This window comes from Petromyzon marinus, unplaced genomic scaffold, assembly GCF_048934315.1.
Source record: "Petromyzon marinus isolate PM22_M1 ecotype Great Lakes invasive population unplaced genomic scaffold, UKy_Petmar_22M1.pri1.0 PM_G_Scaffold_4, whole genome shotgun sequence".
Lineage (NCBI taxonomy): Eukaryota > Metazoa > Chordata > Hyperoartia > Petromyzontiformes > Petromyzontidae > Petromyzon > Petromyzon marinus.
The window spans coordinates 1,079,437-1,099,760 of record NW_027422983.1 but is presented as its reverse complement, the minus strand read 5'-3'; the positions used below and the strand labels follow the sequence as shown (position 1 = coordinate 1,099,760).

Genomic DNA, 20,324 nt, shown 5'->3' with positions numbered 1-20,324 from the left:
GTACTATTAAAGAATTAGCCACGTTCTAATTACCCTCAAACACACTGGTGTGCTGTACTAGTAAAGAATTGGCCACGTTCTATTTACCCTCAAACGCACCGGTGTGCTGTACTAGTAAAGAATTGGCCACGTTCTATTTACCCTCAAACACACCGGTGTGCTGTACTAGTTTTGAGGTGCAACTGACGACACGGACACGGTTCTTTAGTAGGGGCTGATGCCAAGGTTTATTAAGGGCTACTGCCGGTAACTTATTAAAGGCTTACGCCCAACAGGTGACAACCCTAATATCTCCCCAGGGGAAAGGGTACTGGGAGGTCCCCAGCTCCCCACAGGCTATACGTGATCTCCCCCCCCCAGCACCGACTGAGGGATCACCCAACTCGGTCGGCCGAGTGAAGTATCACACTCGCCTGGCGCTGATTCCCCCTACCCTGGATCCCGACCCCCCAACTCTCTCCGTTCCTGGCCCTTCACGACGACCCCCTCTACGTCACGGGTTCCCCCTTATATACCCCCCATAACTTCTGACGTCATCCCTTTTCACCCCCCTGCGTGACATGACGTCCTCCACTACTCCTCTACATTACCCCCCCCCCCCCCGTGAAAAAAACCCAGCCGACCCATCTGCAACAATTATGCGAACCCCAAGGACGCATGCGTATAGAGACAACCCCGGCTGCTAGTAGAACACAACACTAGGGCAGCACGGGATCAGAAAAGTCTGGACAGTCACCACCCGGCAACGTAAGTGGCGACATGGCAGGGGATCGAAGTAGACGACTTCGCAGGCTGTCAGTGTATGCGCACGCTCCTTGAGTGCGTGCCCGCCGCCGGCCCGCTCCCCCGTGTGTTGTCGGCCGCCTGAGGTGACGGTGCGCCGGCCAAAGCCGAGCCAGCCGGCACGTAGCCGAGCTGAGGCGTCGCCGGCGGCACCACTGGCAGGGGCTCAGCTGGCGCCTCTAACGGCGGCCCACTGCTCCCTGTGGCGTCGGTGTCCGGACCGGGCGGTGGCCTGGAGGCCGGGTCGCCGCCGGGTCACCCCCCGGACGGCCCGCTGTTGGCGGCGTCACTGTCGGTGGCTCTGCGGGCATACACAAGGGCAGGGCATCGCTCGCATTTCCACAACCCCCGCGGCCCGGCTCGTCGGACACAGCAATCGCCGACCGCTCCAAAAATGGGGATGAATCAGGGAGCCCCGGTGGCACCACCCGCTTGAGCGGCGACGGGTGCACAGTCCAGTGACGACGGCCCCACCGGATGCGGACACATTGCGGACAGCGGACCTCCACGACCTCGACAGGGCCCTGCCATGGGCGATGTAATTTAGGAGACGTACCCACCGGCACTTGGGGGCAGTGCAGCCACGCCAACTGGCCCTTTTCCCACGGGCGGTCGACAGCCTGGTGTTTGGGCAGACGCTCGGAGGCCGCCTATCGGCTGGCCGAATTATCTAACGCCGCCAACCGCGCCTCGCGCAGCCGATCGAGCGCAATCCTCATCTGGATTGGAACAGGCGAACCCTTTTTGGCAGGCCCGAGGTCCAGTTGGATGTGCATCAGGGGTTCGGGTTCTCTTCCATACATGAGGTAAAATGGTGAGAACCCCGTTGAGGCATGAGGAGCTAACCTGTACGTGGCCAGCACCCCCGGGATGAACAGGTCCCAGTCCAATTGGGACGTGCTCACATGATGACACAGCATGGATGTGAGCGTGCGGTTTAATCGCTCTACCATCCCGTCGGACTGGGGGTGGTAGGGCAAGGTGTGGACCTTCTTCGTCCCAAGGAGGTCACAGACCTCCTTGAGCAAACGGGAAGAAAAATTCCGCCCCTGATCCACCAAGAGCTGTTCTGGCGCCCCTTTGTCAAGGACGTACCCCTGAACAACGCCTCAGTGATGGACGAGGCCGATTGGTCCACCAGAGGCCACGCCATAGGCCAACCTGTGAGATACTCCACGCCCACCAAGAGGTACCTATGGCCCCGTTGGGATGCAGGGAATGGCCCCAGAATGTCGAGTGCCACGAGCTCATTGACATGAGAAACCCGGATGGACTGCAGCGGCGCCCGATCCTGAACAACAGGGGCCTTCCTCCGCGCAGAGTCGTGGCAATCTTTCAAAATCAGAGCCACATCATCCTCCACACCCAGCCAATAGTAATCCCGTTTAAGGGTCAACAAGGTCTTATGGTAGCCGAAGTGCATAAGTTTCTCATGAATGACCCGGGTCAATTTTCCTCGTAAGCCAATGGGCACCACCACAATAGCGTTCCAACTGGGCATCCCAACGCATGAGGAGGCCGTCATGTACGACGATCACCGGGGCCGCCGACGGAGCCGAGCTACAGGCCTTTGACCCAACCCGGCGTCGCAGCCTCAGCAGAGAGGAATCCTCCATCTGCAACTTGGAGCATACCTCCCGGGGGAGTCCCAGGCCAAAATCAACAGGCAATGCAATGCCACACCCGGAGGGGGTGCCGCTTAGGCCGATGCGACCAACTGGGCCGCAGTGTTCACTGGGGCCTTACAGCGGCTGGAACCCAGGGCACAAGCGCACCCACTGTCCGGGGGCAGCCTGGAAAGGCCGTCCGCATTCCCATGCCGAGTCCCCTTCCTATGGATGACATCGAAGGGGTACTCCTGGAGCGCCTCGAGCCAGTGGGACATCTGACCCGAGGGCTGGTCAATTCACAGGGAATACTGCAGGGCTGCATGGTCAGTCCGGACGGTGAACCGGCGACCATACAAATACGGCCGGTACAGCTGGACAAAAAAAACAAAAGCCAGCAGCTCCCTCCTGGTGACGCAGTACCGCTGCTCAGTGGGAGACAATAGGCCACCACCTGTTCCACCCCATCGATCACCTGGGCCAAGACGGCTCCAATGCCCGTGTCACTGGCGTCGGTGTCAAGAAGGGTTTAGAGAAATCGGGATACCCCAAGGGCGGCGCATCCGCCAGGGCCGTGCGAAGCGCCACAAAGGCGTTTTCCTCCTCCATCCCCCAGCGAAATTTTGTACCTTTGGCCGAGAGGGCGTGCAGTGGCTTCGCAATAGTCGCAAAATCGCGAACGAAACCGACGATAGTATGATGCGAAGCCGGTTCCGGCGTCGCGCCAACAATGGCGGCCGGTTCCTGCATCGCAGCGACAATGGCGGCTGGATCCGGCGGCGCATAAAAAATGGCGCCCGATTGCCGCGGCACACCCGGCAGCGCGTTGGCGGGAATTATGGTTTTGGCAGGATTCGCGATGTCGGCGATCCCGCGGTTTTGGCAAAAATCACCGCCCGCCGAGTGTACGCGGTCCCCCACCTCTGCCAAAACGACGGCGAGCTGCGCCATCGTGAGCTGCAGCGTCTCCAGCCTGGCCGCGATGGCGCACCACTCGTCCGACGGCGGCGCGGCAGCTCCCCCGACCGCCGCCTCTTCTGGCCCCGACTGGACCATCTCCACGGGGAACATCACCGGGCCCCCGGTCTCCGGGATCATCGCCAGCTCGCCGACGTCCTTGTCGCCCTGGTGCACCCTAGGCGTAGTCTTTCGTTTCGCGCCGGATCTAGGCATTGCGGCGCCGAACGAAACCACTTCTGGCACCAGTTGTTGAGGTGCAATTGACGACACGGACACGGTTCTTTAGTAGTGGCTGATACCAAGTTTTATTAAGGGCTACTGTCGGTAACTTATTAAAGGCTTACGCCCAACAGGTGACAACCCTAATTTCTCCCCAGGGGAAAGGGTACCGGGAGGCCCCTAGCTCCACCCAGGCTATACGTGATCTCCCCCCCCCCCAGCACCAACCGAGGGATCACCCAACTCGGTCGGCCGGGTGAAGTAGCACACTCGCCTGGCGCTGATTCCCCCTAACCTGGATCCCAACTCCCCAACTCTCTCCGTTCCTGGCCCTTCGCGACAACCCCCTCTACATCACGGGTTCCCCCTTATATATCCCCCGTAACTTCTGACATCATCCCTTTTCACCCCCCTGAGTGACATGACGTCCTCCACTACTCCTCTACACTAGGAAAGAATTGGCAACGTCTATTTACCCTCAAACAAATCGGTGTGCTGTACTAGTAAAGAATTGGCCACGTCTATTTACTCTCAAACACATCGGTGTGCTGTACTAATAAAGAATTGGCCATGTTCTATTTACCCTCAAACGCACCGGTGTGCTGTACATTTATTTATTTATAAAAAATAATTTATGCAAACCGACACACCTGATGATGACCGTTTGAGTTATGGTCGAAACGTCGTGAGAATTTTTTATTGTTTTATATATATTTTGTTATTTTGTTGTTTCTCTTCAACGTGACTTTACCGAAAAAACTAAGAATATGAATTACTGCAGTCACGAAAGCTTTAAATCAAAATTTAAACTGATTCATCTTCATCGCACTTGTGGTGGTCACGTGACTGATAGGCGTGACCAGGTTGTGATTCGCCGTGGACGTTGATTTATTGGAGACGTTATCGGAGCCATTGGTGATGATGGCTTCTGCCTTTTGGCAGTACAGCATTCGCTGCAAAGTGGCGACAATCTCTTTGTCCCGAATCGAGTAGATGATGGGGTTCATGGCGGAGTTGAGCTCCGCTATGAGCAAGAAGTACTTATCAAAGGCCAGGACATTGCAGTCCGAGCAGAATGAATCCAGCAGCAGAATCACCAGGCCTGGCGTCCAGCACACGATGAAGGCTCCTGAGAGGCGACGGCACGAGACACACGAGTCAGGCATTTTGATAGCAACGTGTGGAACAAGATCAGCGTTGTTCCCTGAAACCCGTGGAAGGTCAAGGCACAACCCTGCAATGGCTTGCTCCATGACTGCTGCAAGGAGGGCCCCTCCACTAGAGGAGAACTGTGGAGAGGCCCTTTAGAGGCTTCTTTTCCCACCTGCTTTTCCACCGTTGGCCAGACGAGGAACCACACTTTACCTCGCTACACTCAGACCTGCCGATCGACAAACTGTGGCTAGACCCCTACGTACTGCCGGGTGGACAGAGGCGGTGGGGGGGGGAGATAAAAAAAAAACTTTGCCCCGTTGTTTCAACCGCTGTGCTAGAATAGTCGTCGTACGAATGATAATTCACAGGCCTTCGTCAATCCTCTGCGTACTTCAACCTAGCCGGTGCAGTTTGGTGAAACGACTGGGGAGGTGCCGCACCTGGTGCCGATAACGACTCGCCACCGTTAGCCGTGGTTCGAAATCGAACAGCAGTCGCTGGGTTCATAGCGCCAGTACGCTAACCACTGGGCCACTGTTTCCCCTAAAGCTGTTCGGCATGCGATATGAGCCATGAATGTTGCCCACAACCAAAATCACCCAGAGAACATTCACCAAATCCGATCAGAAGCTGAGCAGAGTGTTGAGCCAAGACGGTGCTTGGTTAGGCGACTGTCACGCACGTCAGATTGATGTAGCCTGCCCCGGAGGCTACATGGTGGCCAGTGCAACAATCTCCATTGTTGTGCTACACTTTCTATGCTCCCACGTCTATTTACCCCACCTTTACACAACCCACACTAAAAAATGACTCCCTACACATGCACCGGATCGACACAAGGGGCTGTACACACGCACACACGCTCGAAGACGAATGTGAATCGTGTTGTCGAATATGAGCACCTGCTGCCCAGACCCACAACACTTACCCAACATGATGGTGACCGTTATGAGCAAGCTCATGGTGGCCTTTTTCCTCTGGGTGGACCTGGAGGTATTCTGCGGCACGGGTATCGTGTTCCTCCACACGTGCACGAAGATGTGACTGTAGAGTCCCACCATGATCAGGAATGTGGAGAGATTGGAGCCGGCCCAGAAGATGACGTAGCTGGTGCTGTACAGGGGCGCCATGGTGGAGCACGTGCTGATGTTGCAGATGCAGTTCCAGCCCATGCTGGGAATGGCACCGGTGATGATGGACACGAGCCAGATGATCGCAATGACGACCGCGACGCGCCGCTCGCTCATCCGCGAATGCATCTGCATCCGGAACACCGTGATGTGCCGCTCTATGGCTATGGCCAAGAGGCTGGCAACGGAGGCCGTGAGGCTCGTGTTGATCAGCCCCTGGCGTAGCATCCAGGTCGGCAGCGACAGCTTGTGAGTGTTGGGTCCCGTGTTGAACATCAGGTAGACGTACGCCGCTCCCGCAAAGAAATCCGCCACGGCCAGGTTGGCCATGAGGAAGTAGATGGGGTGGTGGCGTTTCTTGTTGATGTATACGGCGAGCATGACGAGGACGTTGGCCAGCATGATGAAGAGGCACATGGTGATGCCGAGCACCATGACCAGCACGCTGGTGACAGACCACTCGTCGTACAGTGGCCTTTTGATGTTGTTGTAGAAGAAGGTGATCGTCTCATTGTGGTGGCAGCTGCCGTCCATCTCGTTCTCGCATTTTGTTTCCCATGCCGACACCCACCTGCAAAGCGAAGATTCATTAAAGTTAAGAGAAACGTTACACTCTTGTCCCGAACCAAATGTTTTTAAATGGACCGATTTATATTAAAAAAAGGCGAATTGAGTATTGTTTTTTGCCGTGTAGTCAAGTTACAAGGTAATTTATGAGGCGGCTATATTGTGCTGTGATAGACGACTGTTGCCTGAAACATCGCCTCTTAGATGTTTTGTCCGTTTTTAAGGTCCACGGTGTTATTGTGACCCACTACAGCCTATACAGTATACAGTGTTTACACTACAGTATACACTACAGAATAATAGTATATATACATACTGTGTACACTACAGTATACACTACAGCCTATATATATATACACGTGTACCAAGGCCGTGTGAGTCTGTGGGTCTCTGTGTGAGTGTGTGGGTCTATGTGTGAGTCTGTGGGGCTCTGTGAGTCTTTGTGTGAACCTGTGGATCCTTGTGTGAGTCGGTGGGTCTCTGTGTGAGTCTGTGGGTCTCTGTGTGAATGTGTGGGTCTCTTTGTGTGTGGGTCTCTGCACGAGTCTGTAGGTCTCTGTGTGAGTGTGTGATGTTTTTGTGTGAGTCTCCGGGTCTCTGTGTGAGTCTCTGTGTGAGTCTGTGGGTCTCTGTGTGAGTCTGTGGGTCTCTGTGTGAGTCTGTGGGTTCGTGTAAGTCTCTGTGTGAGTGTGCGGGTCTCTGTGTGAGTCTTTGTGTGAGTCTGTGGATCCATGTGTGCGTCTGTGGGTCTCTGTGTGAGTCTGTGGGTCTCTGTGTGAATGTGTGGGACTCTGTGTGTGTGGGTCTCTGTACGAGTGTGTTGGTCTCTGTGTGAGTGTGTGGTGTTTTTGTGTGAGTCTCCGGGTCTCTGTGTGAGTCTCTGTGTGAGTCTGTGGGTCTCTGTGTGAGTCTGTGGGTACTCTGTGTGAGTCTGTGGATCTCTATGTGAGTCTGTGGGTCTCTGTGTGAGTTTGTGGGTTCGTGTGAGTCTCTGTGTGAGTGTGCAAGTCTCTGTGTGAGTCTGTGGGTCTCTGTGTGAGCCTGTGGGTCTCTGTGTGAGTCTTTGGGTCTCTGTGTGAGTCTGTGGGTTCGTGTAAGTCTCTATGTGAGTGTGCGGGTCTCTGTTTGAGTCTGTGGATCCATGTGTGAGTCTGTGGGTATCTGTGTGAGTCTGTGGGTATCTGTGTGAATGTGTGGGTCTCTCTGTGTGTGGGTCTCTGTACGAGTCTGTAGGTCTCTGTGTGAGTGCGTGGTGTTTTTGTGTGAGTCTCCGGGTCTCTGTGTGAGTCTTTGGGTGTCTGTGTGAGTCTGTGGGTCTCTGTGTGAGTCTGTGGGTTTCTGTGTGAGTCTGTGGGTCTCTGTGTGAGGCTGTGGGTCTCTGTGTGAGTCTGTGGGTCTCTGTGTGAGTCTTTGGGTTATTGTGAGTCTGTGGGTCTCTGTGTGAGTCTGCGGGTCTCTGTGAGTCTGTGGGTCTCTGTGTGAGTCTGTAGATCCATGTATGAGTCTGTGGGTGTCTGTGTGAGTATGTGGGTCTATGTGTGAGTCTGTGGGTCTCTGTGTGAGTATCTGTGTGAGTCTGTGAATCCATGTTTGAGTCTGTGGGTGTCTGTGTGAGTCTGTGAATCCATGTTTGAGTCTGTGGGTGTCTGTGTGAGTCTGTGTGAGTGTGGGTCTCTGTGTGAGTCTGTGGGTCTTTGTGTGAGTCTGTGGGTCTCTGTGTGAGGCTGTGGGTCTCTGTGTGAGTCTGTGGGTCTCTGTGTGAGTCTGCGGGTTCTTGTGAGTCTGTGGGTCTCTGTGTGAGTCTGTGGGTTCGTGTGAGTCTCTGTGTGAGTGTGTGGGTCTCTGTGTGAGTCTGTGGGTCTCTGTGTGAGTCTGTGGGTTCGTGTGAGTCTCTATGTGAGTGTGTGGTTCTCTGTGTGCGTCTGTGGGTCTCTGTGTGAGTCTGTAGATTCATGTTTGAGGCTGTGGGTCTCTGTGGAAGTCTGTGGGTCTCTGTGTGAGTCGGTGGGTCTCTGTGTGAGTGTGTGGGTCTATTTGTGAGTCTGTGGGTCTCTGTGAGAGTCTCTGTGTGAGTCTGTGGATCCATGTGTGAGTCAGTGGGTGTCTGTGTGAGTCTGTGTGAGTCTGTGGGTCTCTGTGTGAGTCTCCGGGTCTCTGTGTGAGTCTGTGGGTCTCTGTGTGAGTCTGTGGGTTCGTGTGAGTCTCCGGGTCTCTGTGTGAGTCTGTGGGTCTCTGTGCGTCTCTGTGTGAGTCTGTGGGTCTATGTGTGAGTCTATGGGTCTCTGTGTGAGTGAGTCTGTGGGTCTTTGTGTGAGTCCATGGGTCTCTGTGTGAGTATGTGGGTCTCTGTGTGAGTCTCCGGGTCTCTGTGTGAGTCTGTGGGTCTCTGTGCGTCTCTGTGTGAGTCTGTGGGTCTATGTGTGAGTCTATGGGTCTCTGTGTGAGTGAGTCTGTGGGTCTTTGTGTGAGTCCATGGGTCTCTGTGTGAGTATGTGGGTCTCTGTGTGAGTCTCCGGGTCTCTGTGTGAGTCTGTGGGTCTCTGTGCGTCTCTGTGTGAGTCTGTGGGTCTATGTGTGAGTCTGTGGGTCTCTGTGTGAGTGAGTCTGTGGGTCTCTGTGTGAGTCCATGGGTCTCTGTGTGAGTGTGTGGGTCTCTGTGTGAGTCTCCGGGTCTCTGTGTGAGTCTCTGTGCGTCTCTGTGTGAGTCCGTGGGTCTTTGTGTGAGTGTGTGAGTGCATACTCTTTGGTTCTATTGGGTAAAGTCACATAGGTGAAAATAAAATAACAAAAAATCACGACGTTTCGGCCACAACACAAGCGGCCTTCATCAGGTGAAGGGACGAGACTGTCTGGAGGACAGCGCTGGAGTGAGAGAAGCCACGCTTAGATCACGACCTTTAAGCTGTGTGAGAAGAAAAACACAAAGTGCCTTGACAAAGGAATTAGCATATAATTACCATTGAAATGGCTCATTGAAATAGCTAAGTTAAAGTATACACATCGGCAGAGGTACCCCTTGACAAAGGAATTAGCATAGAATTTAGCATTGAAATAACTGAGTGATTAGCTTGTAACTGGTCACAGAAATAGCTATGTTAAAGTCAGAGCATATACATTCACCGAGGCACCTAGTACTCATCAAACAGGAGAATTTAGCGAAACACAACCACGCTCAGACAGCGGACCTTTAAACTGTGTGCGAGCAAACAAGGTGTTCTGACGAAGAAATTAGCATAAAAATTAGCATTTGATTGGCGGATTTTAGGAAAGAGGTGGTGTACGTGCCGGTGGACTTGCCGTTTGGCGCGGGGGGGGGGGGGGGAGTTTACCTATTGATGGTATACAAGCACGCACACACACACGTGGGTCGGTAGTGGGGGTGGGTAGGTGGGTCGGTGGTGGGGTTGGGTAGGTGGGTGGGTGGTGGGGGTGGGTGGGGGGGCCACTCCGCCTACCGCGTACTTCATAGACGCCACGCACTCACACACGCTGACCAACCCACCCACCCCCACCCACCACCACGACCACCTAACCACAACCAACCCACCTACCCACCACCTACCCATCTACCCACCCCCACCACCCACCCACCTACCCACCCCCACCACCTACCCACCCACCCTCACCACCGACCCACTACACAGCACCCACCCACCTACCCACCCACACCACCGACGCACCCTCACCACCTACCCACCCACCCCCACCACCCACCCACTACACAGCACCCACCCACCTACCCACCCCCACCACCAACGCACCCCCACCACCTACCCACCCACCCCCACAACCGACCCACCTACCCACCCCCACCACCCACCCACCTACCCACCCCACTACCGACCCACCTACCCACCCCCCACCACCTAACCACCCACCTAACCCACCCACACCACCTACCCACCCCCACCACCGACCCACCACCGACCCACCCCCACCACCGACCCACCTACCCACCCACCTACCCACCTACCTACCCACCTACCACCCCCACCACCCACCCACCTACCCACCCATCTACCCACCCCCACCACCTACCCACCCCACCACCTACTCACCCCCACCACCCACCCACCTACCCACCTACCCACCCCCACCACACACCCACCACCTACCCACCCCACCACCCACCCACCTACCCACCCCCACCACCTACCCACCCACCTACCCACCCCCACCACCCACCCACCTACCCACCCCCACCACCTACCCACCCCCACCACCTACCCACCCCCACCAGGCTGACCCCCCCATAGTCTTCGCTGTTACAAAACTGCTTCACCACGCTGTCGCTAAACAACGCGCACTGCTACTTAAGAGGCTGTACAAAGCTACAACACCGTGCTGCTTTGTACACCACGCAGCCCCGAAACACCGCGCACTCAGAGAGGCTGACCACCCGAGTCCTCGCGATGCAGAGTCTCACGATCTGTATGTAGACTGCAGGAGGAGGAATCCGAGGAGCTATGAAGCTCTTTTCCACACACGTCCAGTAGGGGGGTCACAGGGGTCAGTAAGCGACTACAAACTTCAGCAAACTGATAACCGTGCTCTTACCAAAAGGCTCCACAAACGCCGCGCAATCGCACTCGCCCGATTAATCATTTTTTATTGCCCAGAGCATCATCCTCTGCATAGACGAAGCACACCTCTCACCCCTCCCCCAAACGCTCCCGAAGCAACACGAAAATTCCCACTTGCCGCCATCAGCTCTGGAATTCCCTCCCGTCCCCTCTTCTCCTCATCCCCACAAGTTCTTGATGACAACGACCTCGGCTCAATTCAAGACACATCGAACCCTAACTACATTCTAACTACATTTTGACATTTGCCGTTAGTTGCTGACCGCTCGTTTGACTTTTGTGCCTATGCTCAGCAACTGTTTAACAACAAAGTACCCGAAACTAACTCCTACGTATACACACACGTGTACACACACGCGTGTACACACACGTATACACACACACAGGTGTACACACACACGTGTGTACACACACACACGTGTACACACACGCACGCATGTACACACACACACGTGTACACACACGCGTGTACACACACGTGTACACACACAGGTGTACACACACGTGTAAACATACACGCGTGTACACACACACGCGTGTACACACACACGTGTACACGCACACACGTAGACACACACGTAGACACACACACATAGACACACAACAACCGCCATTCGCCACTAAGTGGCGGTGACGTCACCACGACGCTTGTGCCAGGCCATGTGCACCTTGAGGCTGCAGTCACGGGAAGTGGGAAGGACGTCTTGGATGAGTGTGATCCTTCTACAGATGTCTCTGCATTTTTCGAAGCGATTTTTTTCTTCGGATATCTCGGGATTTTGTTTGACTCTCCAGATTTCTCAGGAGTTTCGCAGACTGTATCCAAGACATTTCAGATATAGTCTCTAGATTTACCAATATTTTTTTTTACAAAGCTCTCCGATTTTCTGCAGATTTCTCTTTGCCGTACTATCTCCAGATTTCTCGATTAACAAACAAAAAAATATTCTCAAGAATTGCCAGTTACTTTTGCATCCAGATTTCACAGATTTTCGAAAGTTAATCCACAGCTGAAAAAAAACATGTAGCAGGAACGCTTAGTAAACGTCACAACGTTTATGCTCTCGTGGGGGCTGACGCCCCGCTCCCCGTGAGAGGGCGGGATGCCCCCCCCCCCCCCCAGCTGCTAAGCCCTTGTGTCAACACGGCGACCGCCCTCGAGTGGTTATTTATTAACTCGCTGGCAGCTGCAGAAACTCCGCAGCTGTACGGATACTCATTAGTTTGCGCTCTCGGGATAACCACCCAGTTTCAGTTTCATTTATTTGGTGTATAGCCCTGTGAGCCATTCGGCTCTTGAATCGGGTGCAACCGCAACAAACAAAAACGCGAACAAGAAAACATCTTAAAGTGACTTTGTGACTTTGTGGAAACAGAAAATCCAGGAAAAAATCCTGAAAAAGCACCGTACACCAACGCTGTGTGCAAAAATCCCATCAGTCTAACTCCGTACTACAACAAACATGGCCAAACCAAACCCACTAATTTATATCACCCACACACGGCAGTGTGCCAATCGCTGTTCCACCACTCTTCACACACACACAACGCGTCGACCATCAATCTTGTACCAAGGTTTTATTCCCGGCGTGAATAGTGAACCCCTGTTTATGCCCCCCCTCCCCCCCAGCGAACACTCCACGGATCTCGCCTAGCCTCTTATTTCCCACCCTTCGCGATGTGCGACTATTCTCAGGCTAGGGCTAACGGCTAACAGGGCTGAATTGAAGCAATTGGCAGGACCCCGGGGGTCTCATCACTGCCCCGGGGTGGGAAAAACCGCGTAGCGACACGAGTCTTGCCTTACCGACAGCAAAACTAGTGGTCAATCAATTGGCCTCGTTGAGAGCTACTCGGGGAACTAAGTTTCGTAAAAAGTTGAAAAATTACATAAACACGTTAAATTCACTGCGGGCGCAGGCTCGCCTTGGCATAGAAGCTGAGGATCGATGGCTGACCGGAGGGCGGACTGAAAAATAATAAATATTGACCTGATTTTTTCGGGACCCCGGGGTCACGCCAAATGAAATTGACCAACTGAACGATCACTCACCTCGCACGGTGGAAGTTGGGGAGGACGCTGGGCAGCGAAGACTCTGCCTGGGCAATGGTTCGCAGCTGCACCCAACGGGCGTCAGGCGGACGCTGAGGGCGGCTGGGATTCAGGGCGGCTCCAGGTGAACTCTGAATTCAATTTGCTCTCTCCCTCCCCTCTTATCTTCTCATAGCCTGTTAATCCCCGGGTGACATGATGTCATCTTGCACGTCCAATCGAGTTCTTTTTACGTGTCCCACCCATCACTACCTCTTCCTACCAACCCCCCAGTTGCTAAACCTCGATCCTCCACTCTGCTCACAGACATACACACATTCTTTGTGCTTTCAAGAAACAATACCAAGATCCCCCGTGTAGCCTGCAACAGACTGCCGGGGCAAGTGCTGTTAGAGAGCACCTATGAAGGTCGGTACGGCACACGAGCCGGTTGGGTGGCCAACACCACGCCCGGCCGCCTTTGTCTCCCCAGTGGTGATGTTTACGACACACCGCACAAGGTACTCATTTGAGGCTGAGTCTATCTAAGGGAGGACCCAGGATCGGTGCAGATAATTCGTCACTGATGTTGGCGGAATCGAACTCCGGTTGCCTGGGATCGTGGCTAAGTGCGCTAACCACTGCGCCATCACTCCCCCACATGTAAATAGACAGAGGTCCCCCGTGTAACATGTAACAGACTGTAGGGGCAAATGCTGTTAGCGAGTAGCAGCAGCAATGTCTATGAAGGAGACAAAGATCCCCCGTGTAGCCTGTAACAGACTGTGGGGGCAAGTGCTGTTAGCGAGAAGCACCTATGAAGGTCGGAACGGCACACGAGGGGGGGGGGGTACGTGGACAGCCTTTGTTTCACACGCACACACACACCACCACTCTGTAACGTTTGCCGGTTTGAACATTTGGCTCCGCTTTTAATGCTCCTATTATTCTTCACAGAGTCTTTGAAGAAGAGCACACGCGTGTGTGGGTGTCTGTGCGTGTGGGTGTCTGTGTGTGCCCTGTGTGTGTGTGTGCGTGTGTGTCTGTGTGTGGGGAGCGATAGTGTAGCGGTTAGCGCGCTGCGCTATGAACCTGGCGACCCGGGTTCGATTCCCGCTCACGGCCAACACCAGTGACAATTATCTGAACCGGTCCCGGGCCTCCGCTAGGTCGACTCAGCCTCAAATGAGTACCTGGTGTGGTGTGTAAACATCGCCACTAGGGAGACAAAGACGGTCGTGCGTGGTGCTGGCCACCCACCCCCTCGTGTACCGTTCCGGCCTTCATAGGTGCTCGCTAACAGCACTTGCCCCTACAGTCTGTTACAGGCTATATGGGGGATCTTTGTCTTTGTCTGTGTGTGTGTGTGGGGGGCCTTAGAAGAGCCACACCCTGTTGTTTGGCAGTCTGCTGCCCTGAGTAGAGAACTGTCCACCCCTCATGGTGGCAGGAGCCAGAACCGGTCCACCGGACCTCCTGAATGCAACAGAGATCCAGGCGGTACCGGTTCAGCTCCCGACAGAGGAGTGGCAGCTCTTCTCCGCAGTGAGTGTTCGAACATTCGAACATTCGAACATTCCACGTTTCTGGAGGAGCCCCGAGAATAGAGATTCAATCTCCTGGCTCTGCCAATTGGGGTTTGGCCAGGAGATGTCATAGACGCCTGTCCCCCCAGGGCCTCCGGCACAAGCTTATTAGTAACATATTTCAGTTTAACTCGTGGTTTAGTGGTAATTAATTGAAGGTGGAGGGGTTACCAGCCCCTCGCACCCGTCCAGAGCCCCCATTTAGCCACTGTGCTGGACACAGACGCCATGAGGGGAGGAGCCAATCGGAATTGGCCCTCCCCCCCCACAGCACTGTCCACGACAGAGTTGCCCGTCCGGCACCGCGAGGAGATAGGGGGCGTGGGAGCGTGGCGGTGAGGTGTGGGAAGCCGTAAGCCCAAGGCTACTTTGGGCTCACCTTCCCATCAACCTTAGGTGAGGAGTGGTGGTCGTGGTTAATTATGCCCCCACCGAAGACGAACATCCGTGGAGGGATGCAGGCAAAGCCGATGAGTCAGATGCCTTCTATGACCTCCTGTCACAGGTGCTGGCTAAAGCGGCACCTCGGGATAGAGTCATTATGTTGGGTGACTTCAATGCCCGAGTTGGCCATGATGCTGGCACCTGGGCTGGAGTGATTGGAGGGCATGGGCCAGATAAGCTCAATAATAATGGTAGGAGGCTGCTAGATTTTTGTGCAGCCCATGGGCTTGTAATTACCAACACGCTGTTCCGGCATCGGTGCATCCACACAACGTCATGGATGCATGCCGGGGCCAAGCAAGAACATCTGCTGGACTACATAGTGACGGACCAGCGGATGCGAGCCCATGTCCTTGACACCAGGACCGACCGTGGAGCTGATCTGCCCTCTGACCATCGATTAGTCATCTGTCAGATGCGCCTACCATTCTTCCACTCCGGTGGTGGGTGTACACCCAGGACCCCATTCCAACCTAAAGTGGTCTGGTCTCAGTTATCTGATGAAAGTTGCAAGCGAGAATTTCATCATCGCGTGTGGCTGGGATTGGCATTGTCCCCGAGTCTTCCTGATGTCGAGGGTAAATGGGCGACGTTTAGGACTGTGACTCATGCAGCTGCAATGGCTGCTTTGGGTACGCGTTCCAGACCTCCCAAGAGACCCTGGCTGACAGAGGAGGTGTTCAGGATGGTTGAGAAACAGCGACAAGCCCACTGTTATTGGCAACAGAATTCCACGTCCCTCGGAGGTTCGGAGAGCCGTGAGGCGCTGCAAGGATGGGTGGTGGTCGCGGGTTGCTGAGGAGATGAAGTCTGCCTCAGTGGCCCGCGATCACAAATCTCTATTTAACTCCATCAAAAAAGTAACCTGCAGGGCCACACCTATTACCATCATTAGGGGAAAAAACGGTGATCCAATCTCCGACCCCCAGGAACAGGTTTGTAGATTTTCTGAGCATTTCTGTGAGGTCCTGGGGGAGGGAAAATGTGGGGGCTACCGTCCCCCGCCATCACTGAATTGTCGGGGCCGTTGCCCACCGACTCCCCCGTTCCACTCATACCGCTACCCCCCAGCTGCTCTGTCAGGTCCAGACTACCGACCCCTAATGCCTCGCCCCCCTGTACCTCTGCCTGGGATGTCGACCGCGTTTGCGTAGCTTAATTAGCGGCTCGTACGCTTTACGCTCGCGATGCGCTACCCTGTTGAACGGCGGCGTGTCGCGGTGAGCGCGCTCGCAAAGTAGAACCCTGTCCTGCACGGGAATAAACAAGCGCGGCGCGCCCCCGTGGGATTCCCTCCCACCCACGCTCCACGCACTTAAGCAAAAACAAACACGCCTCGATTACTTTGCTCCGATTTAACGGGCTGTTTACACAGCTGCGTATTCGCGCACGCCAGGAGCTTAATTAGCTATTAGACAATCGCTCGAGTGCGCGCCCGCCACCCCGCCACCCCGTTACACAGGCGCGCGAGCGTAAAGCGCTACTGTAGGCTATTGCGCAGGTACGCGAGCGCTGGGCACCACCGAAGATATTCGTGTAGGTACGCGCGCGCTGAACGATACTGTAAACGATCGTACAGGTACCGGCACTAAGCACGTTCTACTCCCTTATTCGCTGCAAACAGCCGCGTATGCGCGCGAACACAAAACACTCTGTACACACTCGTACCGGTATGCGAACACCAAACACTCCATCTCCCTCCTCGCACTCACAGTGACCACGACGCGAGTATCAAACTAGACTGTGTGTGTCAGTACGGACCAGCAGGACACGTCTAACCTATCTCGCTACTGCCTGATACTTAATGGACCTGTCTGCCCTCTATTTTCTCTCCGAATTTCGTTCCTTTGTCTTACCTCTCTCCCTCGTACTTACGGTCCGACCTCGCAGCGATGGAGGTCGCGGATTGATGATGCTGTAAACAGAATCTGGCTGTTCTCTGTCTCACGGACGTGTGAGTAACAGTCAGGTGACGGCTCCTCGATCCCTCCCTCCTGTTGATCTCCAGTCAAATAAAATAAATGGCCCCGTGCTTGCCCAAAGCGTCCCTTTTTATGCTCCTTTCAAAGCCCTCGCACCACCCGTCCGCGGTGCATCACGGGTCAGGCCGTTAATCTGCGGTGCATCACGGGTCAGGCCGTTAATCCGCAGTGCATCATTGGTAGGGTCGTTAATCCGTGGTGCATCATGGGTAGAGACGCTAGCCCGCGGTGCACCATGGGTAGAGACGCTAACCCACACTGCCCTGGTCCCCACCTGTCTGCTGGTCCGTGTGTGTCCTGGGCATCTCCTCAATGCGGTTCTCAGCGAGTTCTCCGTGGTCATTAAATTCTAAGTTAAGCCACGGTGCCGCAGTGCCAGTTGGCCTGGGGGGGGGGGTGGCGGGGGAAGTGCTGTGATGGGAGCCGGGTGGCTTCTCGGTCGCAGCAGCACAGCGACGGCCCCGGTTTCGACGGAGCGGCTTCGCTGTTGTGGCACCACACACTCTCATCCCCACAGTCCACAGTTGTAATGCGAGCTTGTGATCTTTGCAGGTCTTTCTCCGGCTCAGACCACCTTGCCTTGCACATGAAGAGTGTTGTACGTGTAGAGGCGTTACGGGAGGGTGACACGCGGTTGTGTAACGGTGGCCACAAACACGTGTAGAGGTGTTACGGGAGGGTGACACGCGGTTGTGTGACGGTGGCCACAAACACGTCCACTACGGCCACCAGCCTGGGGGACTGTGGGGACGCTGTGATCACTCCCAGCCCCACCCCTCAGTGAGCGACAGTATAAAAGGTGGGACCCGGGGAACTGAGGTTTAGTTCGACTCAAGCAAGATGAAGAGCCAGTAAAGAACGAAGATCGACTAGCCAGACCCTGGAACTCCTTTGGCCCGCTGCCCTTCTGAGGGCCGGGCAAGGCAAGCCAGGGTGTGACCCCAGAGCCAAGAGGGCCGATGTCCTTCTGAGGGCCGGACTCGTGTGGCTGGTGGTCGGGACCTGCACCGAAGCTGGGCCAGGTCAGACAGCCTCCCGGGAGAGGACCAGGATAGAGGGAACCAGGGAGCTAGCGTGGGCTAAGGCTCGGGTAAATAAAAAAATGACAATGATGTAACTGCAGATACAGATAAAAGAGGCTGTGAAAAAAGAACCACATTTGTACATTACAAGTTACGTGCCTAAAGTCGTGTTCTAGGATGGACCACCGTAGTGGGCTTGAGAAAGACACTCACACCGCTTTCAGGGATGGTCAAGGCTGCTGATGGAATGGTAGCCAAAGCAGAAATGACTCCCTCAAGGATTATCACCATGGACGTGGAGTAATGTGAAACGATAACGCGCAGGCATGAGATGGATGGTATTAGCACCATCGAAAGACCATGTGGAATTGTATTAGCGTGGGAATGCTTTCATTCAGCAGTGGATATTTCTGAGCTGATGGTCTCATACTTGTTAATATTGCTCTGATATGAAGTGCATGAATATGCACATATAAAACAGTCTGCCTCAGCAGCAGGCCATGCTTCCCCACCTGATGATGGACGCTTGTGTTGCGCCCGAAACGTCGTGATTTATTTGATTTTACACCTACTACGTGACTTTACCGAAATAACCAAAGAGTATGGCTCCCATAGACTTCAATGTTAAAGTCTCCCATAGACTTCAATGCTAAATTCTCCCATAGACTTCAATGTTAAAGTCTCCCATTGACTTCAATGTTAAAGTCTCCCATTGACTTCAATGTTAAAGTCTCCCATAGACTTCAATGTTAAAGTCTCCCATAGACTTCAATGTTAAAGTCTCCCATAGGCTTCAATGTTAAAGTCTCCCATAGACTTCAATGTTAAAGGCTCCCATAGACTTCAATGTTAAAGTCTCCCATAGACTTCAATGTTAAAGTCTCCCATAGACTTCAATGCTAAAGTCTCCCATAGACTTCAATGTTAAAGTCTCCCATAGACTTCAATGTTAAAGTCTCCCATAGACTTCAATGTTAAAGTCTCCCATAGACTTCAATGTTAAAGTCTCCCATAGACTTCAATGTTAAAGTCTCCCATAGACTTAAATGTTAAAGTCTCCCATAGACTTCAATGCTAAAGTCTCCCATAGACTTCAATGTTAAAGTCTCCCATAGACTTCAATGTTAAAGTCTCCCATAGACTTCAATGTTAAAGTCTCCCATAGACTTCAATGATAAAGTCTCCCATAGACTTCAATGTTAAAGTCTCCCATAGACTTCAATGTTAAAGTCTCCCATAGACTTCAATGTTAAAATCTCCCATAGACTTCGATGCTAAAGTCTCCCATAGACTTCAATGTTAAAGTCTCCCATAGACTTCAATGTTAAAGTCTCCCATAGACTTCAATGTTAAAGTCTCCCATAGACTTCAATGTTAAAGTCTCCCATAGACTTCAATGCTAAAGTCTCCCATAGACTTCAATGTTAAAGTCTCCCATAGACTTCAATGCTAAAGTCTCCCATAGACTTCAATGTTAAAGTCTCCCATAGACTTCAATGTTAAAGTCTCCCATAGACTTCAAAGAATATGGACACAGTAACCAACCTTATTTATTCACTCTAAGCCCTGCGCAGTTTTAATGAAGGTTATACCTGATTGTAAATCAAATGCGACATCATTTAATTTCAAAGGCACAAACCAATAATGCTAATAAAACACAATGCGGGAATATAGATGAGTTCAAAATGAAAATGTGTTTTTTCTTTGCAAGCTAACTGTATGAAAAATTATATCTGTTGAAGAAATAAATTACTTACTCAAAGGATTAAATCACCTTCCATTACTCAATGTGCATCTCAGATTACTGTTTCTGTGACTAAAGACAATGCAAGTATAATCATTGCTGAGATTTGTTGCCAAGATTTGTTCCACTTGCTTGTGTACAGTATATATATATTACTTTCACGTTACTGTTTAAATAGAAGGAAGACGTCGTAATGACCCAACGCCACCTATTTCACGGCGTGACTCCACAGGTGAGCCAGGTGATAGGTTTAAGGCTTCTCGACGATTGCCTTGACCTTTGCTAAGATTAGCCAATAAGCGGATTCTTTACTCATCCATCCCTCGAAGTTGGCTGTATCACTTGGGGTAGCTAATACCCACATTAGAATGAGCCAGCACCGTTTTTAATGACAGACAGTAAAATGGAATGATGGATTGATCCATTGATATCAATATCGATTTCGCATTTAATTAAGCATGCATTGAATCGAATATGAAAACAATCGATTATTTTTATCTGAATGTTTAT

The 20,324-nt window shown here is 53.2% G+C and overlaps 1 protein-coding gene across 1 annotated transcript; it reads right to left on the bottom strand.

Moving 5' to 3' along the window:
* Positions 1–3,678: 3,678 nt before the first annotated feature.
* Positions 3,679–6,388, bottom strand: LOC142916584 (lysophosphatidic acid receptor 1-A-like). Its single transcript, XM_076061720.1, has 2 exons — positions 5,653–6,388; positions 3,679–4,698 (listed from the first exon to the last, which is right to left on the bottom strand). The coding sequence occupies exons 1-2, from the start codon at positions 6,386–6,388 to the stop codon at positions 4,367–4,369; spliced, it is 1,068 nt and encodes a 355-aa protein (XP_075917835.1). The 3' UTR covers positions 3,679–4,366.
* Positions 6,389–20,324: the final 13,936 nt, after the last annotated feature.